Source organism: Eucyclogobius newberryi, unplaced genomic scaffold, assembly GCF_026437365.1.
Source record: "Eucyclogobius newberryi isolate DKJ021-1_F unplaced genomic scaffold, fEucNew1.0.hap1 SCAF_9, whole genome shotgun sequence".
In the NCBI taxonomy this organism is placed as follows: Eukaryota; Metazoa; Chordata; class Actinopteri; order Gobiiformes; family Gobiidae; genus Eucyclogobius; species Eucyclogobius newberryi.
Window position 1 is genome coordinate 21,757,844 of NW_027316532.1, and position 16,713 is coordinate 21,774,556.

At 43.1% G+C, this 16,713-nt stretch overlaps 1 protein-coding gene across 1 annotated transcript in view; it reads right to left on the reverse strand.

Annotated features, from left to right (window-relative positions):
* tprb (translocated promoter region b, nuclear basket protein) overlaps positions 1–16,713 on the reverse strand; it is a 33,413-nt gene that overhangs the window by 292 nt on the left and 16,408 nt on the right. Inside the window, exons 32-50 of the mRNA XM_072439068.1 lie at positions 15,602–15,748; positions 14,750–14,939; positions 13,762–13,976; positions 13,474–13,547; positions 13,083–13,276; positions 11,049–11,333; positions 10,197–10,351; positions 8,990–9,070; positions 8,759–8,914; positions 7,278–7,430; positions 5,014–5,107; positions 3,918–4,024; positions 3,556–3,612; positions 3,362–3,450; positions 2,600–2,709; positions 2,414–2,506; positions 1,492–1,636; positions 1,093–1,250; positions 741–833 (exon numbers count right to left, since the gene is read on the reverse strand). Of these exons, the coding sequence (XP_072295169.1) occupies positions 741–833; positions 1,093–1,250; positions 1,492–1,636; positions 2,414–2,506; positions 2,600–2,709; positions 3,362–3,450; positions 3,556–3,612; positions 3,918–4,024; positions 5,014–5,107; positions 7,278–7,430; positions 8,759–8,914; positions 8,990–9,070; positions 10,197–10,351; positions 11,049–11,333; positions 13,083–13,276; positions 13,474–13,547; positions 13,762–13,976; positions 14,750–14,939; positions 15,602–15,748 (2,596 nt within the window). The remainder of the gene's footprint in view (positions 1–740; positions 834–1,092; positions 1,251–1,491; positions 1,637–2,413; positions 2,507–2,599; positions 2,710–3,361; positions 3,451–3,555; positions 3,613–3,917; positions 4,025–5,013; positions 5,108–7,277; positions 7,431–8,758; positions 8,915–8,989; positions 9,071–10,196; positions 10,352–11,048; positions 11,334–13,082; positions 13,277–13,473; positions 13,548–13,761; positions 13,977–14,749; positions 14,940–15,601; positions 15,749–16,713) is intronic.

Consider the following 16,713-nt stretch of genomic DNA (forward strand, 5'->3'; position numbering starts at 1 on the left):
TGCAACTAACGACGACACAAACAATTATTTCTATTGTATTTCCAGATTTTTCAAATACATAATTGACCAAATAAAGGTCGGAATGTTGACAGATTTTTTTATTGATATATTTTTGTCACTGCTAAAATTGTATTTAAAAAATGACCCAATATGTTTTCTCTGGTCACGCCCCATTTTTTTTTTGTCTTGTTAAGATTTACTTTGGGTTTTTTCTTCCTCTTCTCAGTTTTATTTTATTTTGAAAAATAGAAAAAAAAAGTGTGTTCTTTTACCGTGTTTTTGTGTGTTTATGAATTTGAAAATATAAATACTAATTAAAAAATTAATAGAATATATATATCAAAATAAATGTTGTGACTGAAGGCTTCTAGGTAGAGAATATTTTCAAATAAAGTGAAGTATTGAGGAAAATCAAAATGATCTAAATCATTTTTGGACATTTAGCTGTAATAATACCATGGTTTTCGTACGGGTCTGTAATAGTCCAGAGAACATTATTACAGAGAAGGTTATTTTTTGAGTCAATTATTCGATTAATTGCTGCAGACGCGTCTTTAGAACCAGATTTTCAAAGATACACGATTAACCGTTTTGCTGACACGGTGATGCTAACGGTTCTCAAACAATAACAACGTTCATCGGCGAACAGCGGTCTTGTTTTTACAATACACATATTCTGGGGCACGACTGTGTTTACTTTACTACATGAAAAATACCCAAAGTACACAAACACGCGTTACCTCTCCTCAAGCGGCCGCCTCTGCCGTCAGACCAGCGGTGCAGTTGTCTGCTCGGCGCCGAGCGGGAGGGTCTGGCCCGGGAGCTGCTCGTGTCTGGAAAACAACAAAGCAGGGACGTTAAAAGCCAAAGTGCAGAAAGGTTTGATCAAGTGACGTTTAAGACCATTTAAGATTTTTTAAATGCAGTTTAGCCGGGCTAAAGAACACAAAACTTGAAACACCAATACTGATGAATGTGCAGGATGCAAAAATAAGCATCGATAAAGACATTAATACAATATACAATACAATGGTGCCAGATGTGCAGGAGTTATACATGTAGTTCCAGATGATGACGTGTTGGAGCCTGTACCTGGTCTGTTCGGCCCTGCAGAGCTGGACGACGGCTCCTGAGCGGTGCTGCTGGTGCTGCTGGAGCTGGCGGAGAGGCCGCCGGTGCTGGCTGGGGTTTGACTGGGCTCCGGTTCACCCTGAGACACCACAGGCTCTCCGGACGCCTCCACGCCGGATCTGCAACACGTGCGTGCAGTGGATTCAGAGTTTCAATGGTGTGAAAACGATGTACATTTAGAGCAGCAGCAGTAGCATTAAAGCAAATACACCAGGTAAATAAAGATACAGAAAGCCGTACAAGGACGGTGTTAAGAATTTGCACTTCCGCAAACATGACACAAGGTAAACATGTTCTAAATGCATAAACTGAGGAGGATAAACCCGAGGAGGTTAAAGCAGTGATAAAACCCGCTCTCACCTGTCGGGATTGGGCTCCAGGAAGTCGTCCCCGTCGTCTCCCGCTGCCCCCGTCCCCGACACCAGCCCCTGAGTGGACGTGGTCACCATGGGAACGGACTGGGAGGCGTGGTCCATAGAGTCCGAGGGAGCGATTTCAGAAAAGGCTGCGACGAACAACAAAGAGGAAAGAAAAAAATCAGGCGATACATAATTTTGTGTATTTATTTGCTTTTCAACACGTTCGAAAACCTTTACTTTGGCATATACCGTATTTTCCTGACTATAAGTTGCACTTTTTTCCCATAGTTTTGGCCGGGGTGCGACTTATATTTATACTTATTCTCCGAAGCGACTTATGTGATATTTGTTATTTTCACACTTGCAACTGCATTTCATACTCCAGTGCAACTTGTATATGTTTTTTTCTTCTCTATTATGCATTTTTTGGTGCCAATTATACTCCGGTGCAACTTATAGTCCGGTTTTACATCTTAAAATAATTAATAATTCTTCATGGCATGAGAATTGTGTGGTCCTCTGACACACTGTGGTCTTTTATTATTTTATGTTGTTTTTAATAGGTTTTTATTTGGTTTGTATGTTTTTTTTTTTTTTTTTTTATAACATATTTTACTTGTTTTATACTATTTTTTATACTTTATGTGCAGCACTTTGGAGACTTTGTGTTGGTAAAAATGTGCAATACAAATAAAGTTGGATTAGAATAATGCATCTCCTGAAAGCACACGCCCCAAACGTGATCACATGCTCAGAACATTGAGTATGACGATGATTTATGAACTTAAAGACGGACAGGAGATTCAAACAGTATGAATGAAACCAGCGTGAATGAAGCTAAACAAAACATTATTATTACATATTTTGCTCAATACGTGTCATTTAATAGTTTAAGATAAGTGCAGTTTTACACTGTTCTTCACCTGGTGTTTGTAACTGCAGTGGAGTGGTGGGGACACTTCGACCTCCAGACTCTTCTTCACTGAGGAACAGAGGACTCTCAAACATCCCGAGACCTGAGGAGACCAAAACATAAAAACTCCTCAGTCCTCCTCCTCTCTCTCTCCCTCCTCAGTGCCCTCCGCCGTCCTCCCTCCTCCGTCCCGTACCTCCGTGTGACGCCAGCTCCCCCAGGTCCGAGTGGGTCGAGGTGCTGGCCTGTGGGACCTCTTCAGAGACTCCAAATCTAAAACGCGGCACTCCGGCCACTTGAGGAGACCTGGAAAACACACAGACACTCAACGACTCTCCGCAAACACGTTCATAAAGCCTCTTTCTCCACCGGCGGAGCGCTTTAGCACCGGGTTCTTTCACAGAGTTTAGAACTAGATTTGAATTTGCTTCTCAGGCAAAATTAAAGTCGTGTGGGCCTCACGATCCTTCATCAGTCCAGAGAAAAAACTAAAACTCTCGACTCTAACCCTTAAAGCTCATTTTAAGGCCCCATTATCCCATCTGGAGAGAGAGCTGCACAATTAATCCCAATCCGATCAGAATCACAATTTTAACAGACGCAAATAGCCAATCGCAAAGGCTGCAATACAAAGCAAGTAATTTCTGCCCAAACGACTAAATAATCCATGTTATTCTGCATGAAAACGTTTAGCCCTAGTTAAAATTTATACAAACATGCTCCTAATACACGTAAATCTTGTATTTGATTGACAGTTTGTGGGCTTTTTAGTGTTTATAACATGAACTTTGAACAGAATCCAATGAAGAAAACAGAAATCACAAAACTAATCGCGGATATCACGTCGTTATCGGTCATTATTTGTTATACATCTTGATGAATATGGGACGGTGGGTAACGATGAACGCGTTGAACACTCTTCCTCATGTATTCGATCGGTTGCCGGTGCGAGGCTTACTGCATGGCCTGGTCGAAGCCGTCGGAACGCTGCGGCGCCACCAGAGTTGGAGCGCTGGGAACGAGCCGGTCGTCGTCCTCGAAGTGCTGCTGTGGAAATGGGAATCAAAAAATTATCGTCGACTTCCAGTTGGCACAATACAGGACGGGAAAATTACGGAGACGTCCCGAAATGCCCACGCCGGCTTTACTTACGGTGCTGCCCAGAACGCCGTGGCTGAGCTGAGTCATGTGTCGGCGACCGGGAATGCGCTGTTGACAAGAAAATTAGAGTTGTTATTAGAGTTAAACTTGAGGTAGAAGTTCAACAAAAGACAAAACGAGTCACACAAAACGAACACGATGTGAAAGAGCCAACACATCGCAGCATAAAGAATGTCACTTTCATCAATAATGCACTTTATTCATAAACGTTCTCCATCTTGAAGCCGTCACTCGTCGTATTTTAACCTTTTTATCTCATTGACAGTGTGTTTAAAGGCTCAATGTACAACAGACAATGGTTTGGCGAGTGACGGGGGCGGGGCAGGGGCGGGGCACGGGGCGTGTTCCCTCACCTGGACCTGAGGCTGGTGCATCATCCTGCGGGGCGACTGTGGCATTCGAGTCCCGGAGCCTGTGATTGGCTGTTCGGAGGAGAAGGCCTCAGCGGCACTGCCCTCGACTGAAACAAGCAAAAGACATTCAGACATCTTATATTAAAGTAACTTCATGATACAAAAACTGTTCATATTTGTTTTACGCCGAGTAGTTTGGTCGGTGGATGATATGAACACATTTGCACTATTAGAAGTCCTCCTACAATGTATCTGCTTCTGTTCCTTCAGAAGGTAGGACTGCTCTAGTGCCCTCTCCATTGTAATGGTTTGCCAATTCAATGTGGGTAATATGGCCAAATATGTCGAGAATTAGAAATTAGATCGTGGTTTAGATTTGTATCACAATTCATGTATACTTTGCATTTATCCTGGAACTTCTCTAATTTTATCACAGACGTAGTGGAAGTGTGTTGGTGTGTGTCGATGGCTAATTAAAAGGACTTAAAATCAGACTCGGATCTACTTTTCCTTCTCTTGCTTTTTCAATTTAAAAAAATGAAATATAAATGGATAAAGTATAATTTAAAGCGCCATAAGTGAATAATAGTAGAAATACTTCCTAAACCAATCAAAAAATGCATTGGAGAATATTTGGTGGTGGTAGTGTCAAGCGATACTTGACACTAGTTTATACGCGATACTTAACTCGCGACACTTGCCTATTAAGTGAAGTATCGCGTATAAAGTGTCGATACTTTATACTTTAGACACGATACTTTAGACGCGACACTTTATACGCGACACTTTACACTTTATAAGCGACACTTATAACTTAATACGCGATACTTTAGGCACAATACTTTAGACGCAACGATACTTTTTACAGCGATACTGCCCGTACAAAACCATGGGCTCAGGTTTACCCAACAGCCTGCACAAGCGAGCCCTATAGGTTGTCACGACGACATAAAGATCCTGTTGTCGGCCCTTAACCCCGCGTGTTCCTGCCCTTTCCCTTTCAGACAGACATCAACACATTACACCGGCTCCCGTCACGGCGCGTCTGATATCTAATTGGTGACGGGGCGTTAAGACGGGGTTTCCTGGATCTTACAGCTCGGCGTCTGGGAATCCGCGGGCCTCTGGGTGGAGTCCGACGCCCCCACACTCTCCTCCGTCTCTGTGCCCGGGTCGGTTACATCAGCACCCTGGGAAAACAACACCAAACACATGAAACGTACTGTGAGTAATATCTGAGAAGAATGGTGGTAATATTTTGCGGCATATTGAATGGAAATGGCACAACTTTTCACTCAGTTCCCAAACGTTTTGGAAGTCAGAGCGGCTCCATCTGGGTTTGGTTAAAGGGAACAAATGCGGCCTTTAAAGAACGCCCAACTTTGAGTATTTCCATACATTCCACTTAAAAGTGTAGGAAAACGTTTGTGCTTCCAGGAAGTTTTCTCAGGTCATTTTAGGGGAAAGAAATCCCTCTAATAAAACTTCACGTGGCATCTATGACACTGTCATGGTAAATATCTTTGCATCGTGCGAGTGTTACCAACAATGAATACCCAGATAGTACAGAACAGGCATTTTTAAACTATTTAGTCGTGAATTAAAAAAAAAAAAAAAATATTTCTACTGTACATAAGAGACTTTTTGAATTTCAACCAAATAAATGGTGAATGTAGTGACCGTCAGCTTCTGGACAGAATATTCTAAAGTGAATTTTTAATGAAAATTAAAAATATTTTTTTGTTGTTGACATTTTTGCCACCGTCTTTGTTATAAGATATTTTTGCTGTTGTTTAGAGTCTATGCAGTCCAGATAATCACAAATATAAAAAAAAAATACTGCTACGATTATTGTTTATAGTAGACAAATCACGATAAATCAATGAATTGTTGCAGCCCAATTTAACAAGACTAAAATGAGTATCAAAAGTAATTTAATATAGTATAAATCCTGAAAAAAAAAAGCATAAATAGGACAAAATTGGGCCGTTTGAGACTCTTAAAATGTCTTGGAATAACTAGTTTAAGGCGTCATAGTAAGATTACGGTAACAAAGAAAGTTTTCATCTTCCTTGGCATCAAAAACGGCATTGAAAATTCACACGGTAAAGCATGAAATATCCAGTGAACTTCATTGTATTGTTTTGTACTGTATTTCTTATTTTACAGGCTTTTAAGTGACAAAAAGTAGGCTATAATGTTGTTAGTTTAGTACTTTGACAAGCGGTTTGCAAAATGCCATTCACAAACAAAGTGGACAACTTGAAAAACCATTCACACAAGATTAAAAGTGACAAGGCCGTTTAGACACTGACTCATCCCACAAACAGAGAGCGAGGAGGAAAGTAAACAGAGTGAACGTGCAGGTCAGGTTACACATGGTCTGAAATGAGACACACGTGGTATTCAAAGTACATGGAAGGATATAGAAGTGAAAACATGGTGAAAGCTTAGGCCTGTTGGCGCTGTGAGTGGGCATCCATGGGGCATTCTCTCGGGGTCTAATATCTGTGTAAACACGTGGAGGTAAACTCAACTTCAGGCGTTTGTTTTAACACAAACGTATGACCAAGAGTCTGTTGTTTTTTGTCGTAAGTTTGTGTTAAAACAGACTTTTGGTCATACATGTTGGGTTAGCCTTCCCGTTCTCAGAATCAGAATAAAGTGTATTGCCATTGTCAATGAACAGGATCACGGACACTTGTCCTGGCGGTTCGGTGCAACACAAACATCAAACACTGAACAATAACTACAGAAAACAATGGACAATAAATAGCTATCGGGTATTAAAAAATAGGTAAGTAGAGTTAAAAAATAGACATATGTACATAAAATAAAGTATGTGGTGCAATTAAAAGTGAACAGTGAGTGCAGAGTGCTTAGGCAGTGTTCATGAGTACAACGGCAGAGGGAAAGAAACTGGAGTTGTCGGACAGACACCGCCGCCTCGTTGTTTTTCGGTGAGAGTTCTCAGACTGTCAGCCCGGAGCAGCTGGAATCCCTCCAGCTCCACGGCGCAGTCCGGGACAGTTTCGCTGAGCCACGTCTCCGTAAAGCACAACACAGGGGAAGAAGAAAAGTCTCGGTTTCGTCTCATCAGCAACGCCAGTTTGTCCAGTTTGCCGGGTAGTGAGTTGGAGAGGAAAATCCCAGGTAAGGGCATATGTGTGCCTCGCTTCCTCAGGCGCACGAGCGCGCCTTCCTCTTCTGCAGCATCTCTCAATTTTAGCCAAAATAAGAGCCATTTCTGCAGCCCGAACAAAAACAGACAAACAACGAGCACCGAAACGCCGAGGCAGCCTTCAGCGGCGCCATCTTGTAAACATCGGATCAGAGTGGATTTGTGAACAGGAAACGCACCTCGTCCTCTTCGTAAGCCTCGGCGTCTCCGCTGCCCTCGTTGCTGTCGTCGGCCTCCTCCCCGATCCCTCCATCGTCCTCGTCGTCCTCATCTTCCTCCTCATCGTCCTCTTCTTCATCTTCCTCCTCCTCTTCATCTTCCTCATCATATTCCTACAAAAACACAGGAAGAACAAAGTTAAATTTAAAGTGTACCGATTTCTTTTAAGTTTTTAGAGATTTGTGGGTCAAAATCAGGCCGCTGTCTGCCGTCTGAGTAATAATAATGCGTTTTATTCAAATCCTGGACCAGAAAGTAACACTGCTTCACCGTTATCAGGCTAGTTACTGTGGCGCTCAACTCCCTTTGCCCCTGAAAGTCGAGAAACACTTACCGTATTTTCTGCACTATAAAGCGCACGTAAAAGTCTTTAACGTCCTCAAAAGCCGCCCGTGCACTTAATTTATGGTTTATTTCTGGTTGTGCTTACTGACCGCGAAGATATTTTGTGTGGTACATGGTGTATAAAATAGATTTGGGACAAGAGACGCCGATGCGCGACTATATTTACAGTACTCCGGACCGGAAGTCCCAACAACATGTGTGCAAAGCATTCTGGGAACAGTAGTCTACCTGCATGCGGCACATGCGACACTTTGTCAAAACTTACAAATTTTCAGTCAGGCACAACGCTTACGGGCTAAATTATCTGTCAACTGTGGGAATCAAAAGGCCGGAATCATCACTGAACTGCCGCGTGGGTCCGAGATACGGGATCACATGACCAACGAGATTTTAGCACGGAGCACCATCGGCGCTTTGGCTGCTTTTACCATTATGCGCCCCAGCAGACATTAAACCGGGACACGGGACGTAAACAATCGGGGCTGTCCCAGGTAAACCGGGACGTCTGGTCATAGCTATGCGGGATGTACTTCGGCGCATTTGAAGGATTTGATGACGAGGAATGAATTGAAAAAGTGAGTGTATTGTGTTGTATTTTACGTTTTGCAACTGAACGAGGCTGGGAGTTGTTGTGAATATGCCAACTGTCTTTTAGCAGTAGCAGAGTGTGTTCTGTTTGTATTTTAGGCGTTTACAAGTGATCTTGACTGAGAATTGATTTGGATATGCTAACGTGTCTGTTAGTGATAGCAGTGTGTTTTGGTGTTGAACAATGTTGATCTGAATGAGTTGAACGTGTTTAATAAAGCTCAACTGACTCCGACTTATCCGTCTGTTTTGTTTATCTTATGCGCTTTATCGTCCGGTGCGCTTTATGTTTGGCCCAGTACACATGGTACAGATAGCTGATGGTGCGCTTAATAATCCGGTGCGCCTTTTCGTGCGCAAAATACGGTACAACTCATTAGATTGAAGCATTAGGAGGCTAGGAATGCATTAGGAACGTTGGAAATCAAGGTGTTTTTCACATCTTTCAGACTGTATAAATACGGTACAGTCCCTTTAACTGTCGTTCAGAGGAGGAATAAGCGAGTACCTGTTCGTCCTCTTCCTCCTCTTGGCCTTCGTCGCTCTCTGAGTCTGTTAAAATCACGATCACCTCCTTCTGGAGCTCGGAGCCGTCGCCCTGAGCCGCCTCGTGCTCCATCATCGACTGAGGGACAGCGCTCTCGTCCTCGTCGAAGTCTTCGTCCTGGACACAAATGTCACAGGTTTAATTCACTGAGTACAATAAGAATATAAACGTGTCGACGTCGTCTTGGCGAACCTGAGCCGCTTCGGTCACATCCTGACTGTCCGTTGGCACCACTCCTTCAGCCTCGGCACTGTCTTCAGTCTGCATCTCCTCCTGAAGAACAGAACCGTTTGTGAACATTTATCATTTTTGAATAACAACAACGCTTTCCCAGACACTCCGTTACTCAATGTAGCCACAGCTGCCCTGGGGACGACTGATGGAAGCAAGGCTGCCAATCTGCGCCATCGACCGCCTTTAAATCATTCACACTGGGGCTGAACAAAATTGGAACTGACTGTGACGAGGGGTACTACTATTAGTACTGCAATATTGACATTAGAAAATAATGTCAGTTATGTGAAAACCAAACGTGGTAAATGTCAGATTTTTATTCAGGATTTTCATTATTTTGTCTAAGTTTATTTGGTTTTTGGAGTTTGATTATATTTTTCAAACGGCATGAATCCGTGGCGCTCTAGAATAGAATTTCCCCCTAAAAGTAATTCTGATATTAAGTGGGTTGAGGGGGACATTCTAACAGATTCATGCTGTATGAAAAACACAATCAAGCAAAAAAGACCAAATAAAGTTAGACAAAATCATGACAAAAAATCTGCCATTTTCCATTTTTTAATAATAATAAAAAAAAAAACAGTACATTTCTGACAACTACAATATATTCAAGTTTGTTGCAATAACGATTATTGTTTTAACCAATATTGCAACACTTTTGCGATATATTGTGTGGCCTTAATCCACACACCACAATCTTGAACTGTAATCTGATTGCTAAAATAATAATTAGTTTCAGCCCTGGATGTAATCTAGCAAATATTTTTCATATTTGTTCACACTATAGAAGTTGGTAAAGTACTAAACACTTGCACATAAAACAAAAACGTACGTGCATCATTTTAATGCTCATTTTGGAGTCTGTGTATACTCCCGATAATAACAATTATTCCATTACTAAAATTAGTTTGATGTTAACGACATTCAATTAGCTGCGATTAATCCATTACTCGTTTCAGCTTAAACAACGGCACACTTTGGTCAGAGGTGGGATCAAACCGCAGACCTTCAGGTGGTTGTCGGGCGACCTAATCTCAGAGCCACTTCATTTGCCCCTAATATGAAGCTTAATTATATACAACTGAGAACACGTGTGGAGTCGGGCGCTTGTGTCAAGCCCCCGTGTTAGACCACGTCGGGAGGTTCAGACCGGTCATCTTCTCACCTCTGGTCCCACTCTCAGGATGACGCGCCGCTTTTTGGTGATCGGAGCCCTGGAGGTGTCTTCTGTCGGAACCTCTGCCTCGGTGGCAACGGCCGCGCTCTCCTCTTCCTCCCGAGACCTCTTGGACATGGCGGAGGTCCCCGGAGTGGCAGAAACTAGACAACAAAAGCAAAAATCAATCAATTCAAAATGTATTATGCCTTTTCTAGAATTTATTAATAAACATTGATCAGTTAATATATTTTTTTTCTCAGTGTAAACCAGAAAACTGATCTCAAACAATTTAATACCGTATTTTCCGGACTACAAGTTTTTCTTTTCCTTCTCTTTTTTCATAGTTTTGGCCGGGGTGTGACTTATACTTATACTCCGGAGCAACTTAAATGTGATATTATTTGTTATTTTCACACTTGCAACTGCATTTCATACTCCAGTGTGACTTATATATGTTTTTTTCTTCTCTTATGCATTTTTTGGCTAGTGCGACTTATACTTGGGTGCAACTTATAGTACGGTAAATACGGTAATAGCAACTGAACTTATTCTCTGCAGCTAATCTTCTTAAGAAACAGGGGTTTTATACTGTGGTGTCTATACATTTAAAATAATGGCAAATATAAGGGTGGGGGCAGTGATAAGGGGTAGGTGAAAATGTAAATTCTTTGCGCACTCAAGCCTCAAATACAGGACAATTACAATTACGTAATTGTAATTAGGAGTACTAAAACATCAATCAATCGAAATATAACTTTGACAAAACTAATGACAGGGGAAAACTAAAAACATATTTTAAGATTACCTACGCAACTTTTTCTTTAACTTGTTGAAGTATGTGACAAACCCTTTCCTCACCTGTCCCAAACACAGAGGAGCCGGAGGACGTCGAGGGCCGCTCCACCTGACTACTGGGCGTGGCCTCGAACCCAAGAGGTTCCTGATTGGCCGGCTCTGAGTGAGTCACGGTTTGCTGCTGCGTCGGTTGGACGAACGCGGTGGTCTGCGTCTGGACCTGCTGCACCGTTAGCATGGGGCTTGCTAACGTGGTCTGGACATTGGGGCTAGCAGAGCGCACAGAGCCGCTAGCGCTGCCGTACACGGTCACGTGCTCAACTGGAGGGGCTTCTGTTGACTGCATCGCTACAGGGAAAAGATAAAATATGTACCATTTAATACAGTTTCAAATCAATTAGGTTTTAATATAACGTAGTTAAAACTTTTATTGCTTGATTTGGTCAAAAAGTGGTAGCATATGACGTCAGTAGAAATAACTTACTTTAAAGAGTTTACTTAAAGGGCCCCCTACAGGTTGGACGACTCATTGAACTAAAATGTAGTTAAAGGCGCAATGGACGATTTTTCGGCGATTTGAGAACGCAGGCGGACGCGCGCACGCGCACTCCCACCGTGCGGACGCGCGCACGCGCACTCCCACCGTGCGGACGCGCGCACGCGCACTCCCACCGTGCGGACGCGCGCACGCGCACTCCCACCGTGCGGACGCGCGCACGCGCACTCCCACCGTGCGGACGCGCGCACGCGCACTCCCACCGTGCGGACGCGCGCACGCGCACTCCCACCGTGCGGACGCGCGCACGCGCACTCCCACCGTGCGGACGCGCGCACGCGCACTCCCACCGTGCGGACGCGCGCACGCGCACTCCCACCGTGCGCGCACGCGCACTCCCACCGTGCGCGCACGCGCACTCCCACCGTGCGGACGCGCGCACTCCCACCGTGCGGACGCGCGCACTCCCACCGTGCGGACGCGCGCACTCCCACCGTGCGCACGCGCACTCCCACCGTGCGCACGCGCACTCCCACCGTGCGCACGCGCACTCCCACCGTGCGGACGCGCACTCCCACCGTGCGGACGCGCACTCCCACCGTGCGGACGCGCGCACGTGCACTCCCACCGTGCGGACTGATACAACACACACGTGTGTTTATTTATTAGCGCGATAAATCGCATCGCATCTCTCGTCTCCTGTAGATTTCAGTCTCTTCTGAGTCAGCTCGAACTGTCTTTCTCCGTCCTAATTTTGTCCCGTACACTGAGGGAACTATATTATGATAGATCAATGCGCTTAGACGCGCAGAACCGTGCTGCTCTCGGGGGACGAGCCACACGCGGCTGCAGGTGAGCGGTAGGTGCGTTTTATGATTGATACGTGACAGGAATAATCGGCAGTCCACACCACGAGGAAATAAGACTCCGATTTGGGCAAAAAAAATCGTCCATTTCAACCTTTAAGCCAAATATATTTTGAATTTTGCAAAAATTAGAAATAAAATTATCAAAGACTAGCACATTTTTTAGGTTTATTATTTCACTTCCTGTTTGTAATTTATGACATCACACTAGGAAATTACCCAGCAAACACTGGACAAAAGCTCATCTAATGTCACAACTTTTTTTGTTAACTTTATTTTGTTGAATTAATGTTTATAGGGTCAACAAATGTGTTTCTTTGCGTGAATTCTGCATAAACATCGACTGGAACGAGTGTCCCTAGTGATGTCATTTTCTACAGATTTTTCAACGTTTTCTCCACAAATATCTACTCGATTGGTGTAAAAAATATAATTTATATGGATAACAGGTATAAATACACCAAGTCAAGTCAAAATTAGAAAATTGTAAAGACCTGTCATACGTCACTAAGTATGTTTGTGGTCTTGATAGTAAGTGTTACTTAGGCCCCGTCAATTTCAGCCTCAAATGCCCCATACGGTTAAAGGCAGTCATTGTCGCTTGCGGGTGTAACTTGCTTTTTTGTCAACACATGAGTGGCTCCTTGCTGTTTAACATTCTTATACCACACCCACACCTCGTTCATCGGTGAATCTAAAAACCTTGTTCTCCACCTGTAAACGTCCGACACTTACCCTCTTGAGTCTCCACCTGTGTAGTGGGCATGACGGTAGCGGTGGGGGTCGGCGTGGGCACAGGGGCGGGCGTGACCATGGGCCTGATGCTGGCCCGGGGCGTGGCTTTGTTCCCGGGGATGGCCGTCTGTTTGCCCGCCGAGGGCACGGGAGTCGGTCTAATGTTTGCCGTCGGCGGCTCGGAGGTGCTGGCGCTGACAAAAGGATAACATGACTGTGAGACGCCAATGCGAGCAGAGCGGAAAAGCACAGGCGACACAGAGTTTGAAAGGTTCGAGAGGCACCGCGTGAGATAAACAGTACATTTCTCATTTTTCGGTTATGGACAAAGACACTATGAAGAATTAAACATAATAAACAACCTTTTGATGATGGTATTTTGCACACGTACCTTCCCCTGTCTGCCGCTGGAGTGGTCTTGAGACTGATCTGTCTTTGCTCGGTGCTCCTCTGCTGCTCCTGGGTCTAGAAAAGATTTTTTCATTTATTAGTTGCCCCTCATCGAAGCTGAACAGGCTTTTAAAAGAGTATCGCAAACTTTACTTTCTCTACAAGTACATTTGGACAGTATATAAATAACAGTCTGAAATAATCGCATTTAAATCACTCAATGAATGGTAATCGTGTTTATGATTGTTGCCATGCTCCTGTATGTGGTCCCTGTGAACTAAAGTTCTACCTTGCTGGGCCCCGCCTCGGCCGGCTCGTCCCGTTGGTCCTGCCGCTCTTGGTGCCCGCGCAGGTCTCGCAGTTCCCGTTCTTGGCGGCTCAGACGACCTTCGTACTGGGATTTGAGCGCGCCCACTCGGACCTCCAGCTCCTCGCGCTGCTGCTTTAGCTCCTCCAGCTGCTGCTTTAGCTCCTCGATTTCCTTTTGATACTGGTCCTTGGTTGCTTCAAAGACGGAATGAAGGAAAGAAAGTTGGTTGAATTGGAATGACATCGAAACACATGCAAATTTAGGAAGATCTACAAGACGCCATTCATCCCCAATGCAATAACTGGCATAAACAGTACCAAGTAGCACTGATATTTGAATATTTTATTACATATTACTGGTTTTATGGTATGTATTGTCTGGAGAGGTTGTTCATGATGACATTTTAAGCCAAAACACTAGACCAGAACTATATAAAGGCAAAAAAAATGTCATAATATAGAGTCAATATAATACTGTTATTACATTTTAACTACATTTGAAACACCAGACAAGTAATGCCTTAATTCTTATTTTTTGTCTTATTATCTTTGAGGTCTTGATTCAATTTGCTTGCTCTTTGTGCCATGTTCCTAGTTTTGCATTTAAATGTAAAAGAAAACTGTATATAAATAAATAAAATAAATAATTGCCACAAAAATGCAGAGATATCCATTAATTTACTTGACATCACAGCACGTGTCTGTTTATTTTATTCAGCACTTTTCGTAGTATTTTTAATCCTTTTTATTCAAAACGTCATACTATACATTTTCTTATTTGGCTTATCCTCCAAACATACATTTTTGATAAAGCTCTCACCTGTACTCGAAGGGTGAAACAAAACAAAAAAATAGATTCACCTCTTCATTAGAACGCAATTGTGACATGGATTGTATTAAACTTCCTGATTTTACTTTTCATGTTGTGCATGTTGTATGTTGCGTATGCATTCGAGAGCGAGTTGTACCATTGAGCTGGCTGATCTTCTGCTTGGCCAAGAACAGAGCCTTTTTCATCTTCTCTTCTTTGTCCGCGGCTTGTTTTCTGATCATTTCGTCCTTCAGCTGCTGCTCCTGCCGCACCCGGCTCAGCTCGGCCTGGACACGGCTCGTCTGCTCCTGGCTGTTACGCAGCTCCGTGTCTCGCTCAGAAACAACCTGGACACGGAAAACAGAGTCTTCTTTAAACCGTATGATTTTAAGGAGAGAAAAAAAAAAAGCTGGTGCACCCGATTTTCAAACTGTGAAAGGGGAAGGTATAGTTAAATTGTTCCTAGCGTTAACAAACTCTTTGCCATCTTTATTTTTTTCTTCTAAAGCTATGCCTGAAAAAAAATCACATGTGCCAAAGTGAAGCAAGATTTACTACAGGAGTACAGCCAATCAGCACTCTTCCCCAAAATAGTTTTAAAGCGAAGAACCAGGCTTTTTTCAGGTGGTCACCATTGATATTAATGTTTACAATTGGATGTAATTTTTTCCCTTAAAAAGAAAAAAAAGATGTACAAGTAAAAAATAATAAATTAAAAAATGAATAATTACTTTTGTTTTGGTTGGGAAATGGCTTATCCCATCAGAAAACAGAATGAGCCCCTCACGTTGCGTTGTCAGATCTTATTCGACTAAAACCAGTTTGAGGACACATCGTATCAGAGAACTTGTTTTGGTTTATTACAGTGTCTCTCAGAACGTAACATCCCAGCTGAGAGTGAACTCTATATTTTACCATCATTCATCGACTTGTACGAACTAGGAACTTGCTAAAATGATCAGTATTGGTGCATTTCTATGACACCATCTCACTGAAGCGAGTTGTTTACCTTGTTGACTTTCTCCACTTGTCCCTCCAGGTCTTTAACCTTGGCCTCGGCCTGGTTGAGGGAGTCTTTGAGGCCCTGCACTTCCTGAGCCGAGGCCTGACGCGTCTCCTCGTCCTGGGACGGTCCCGCCGCCACCTCGGCCACGAGCTACACCAAAACACACCGTCAAAACTGTTCGACCCACGCTTTGCACAACACAGAAAACATGGGATATATTCATGTGCCGACGGAAATCTGATCATTATCCAGTTTGAGTAATGAGATAATTGAAATAACATGAGATTTCGTCCTGATTGTTCAATAATGAGCAGAATACAGCAAAAAGGCAAACTAATGTAGCAAAGGCGAAGATGCACCATATTTTCTATATAATAAATCACACCTTTTTACATAGGTTTGGTCGGCGATTTATACTCTGGAGCGACTTCTATGCGATACCATTTGTTATTTTTACACTGGCAACCGCATTTCACAAGAGGGCGCTCTAGGCTCTAAGCGACGCAGAAGAAGAATGGTCAGTTCCTCTTCCTCCGGAGTTTGTGGAGTTGTTTAGAAGTGACACAGAGGAAGAAGAATTCAATGGATTTAGTGATTTCGGGTATTACTGATGCTTTGGTAAACTTGTTAGAATGTTCTTTATGCTATAGTTATCTGAATAACTGTTAATGTTACGTTAACATACCAGACACTTACCACAGTTCGTTGTCTGTGCGTCATACGTACAACTATTCACCATGTTCACTATTCTGTTATTATTTTAAACTGCATTTTAAGATGAAATATCTGTTCTTGGTCTTGGATTTTATCAAATACATTTCCCCCCGAAAATGCGACTTATACTCCGTGCGATTTATAATCTGGAAAATATGGTAACTATAACTTGCCTAGAGCATGGTCCACCATCTGTTCGTCTCTCCTAGACATTTTTGTTTAGCTTGGCATGTTCCACAGTATGGCATTAAACACATACCTCCTGCATTTGTTCACTTCGCGTTTTTATAGTTAAAAAAATTCCAAATAATATATATTTTGAATAAGAAACGGTCCTCAAAATGTAAACAGAAGAACCCAATAAATATAAGTGTTCCATCATGACCATGGCGGCGAGTCGA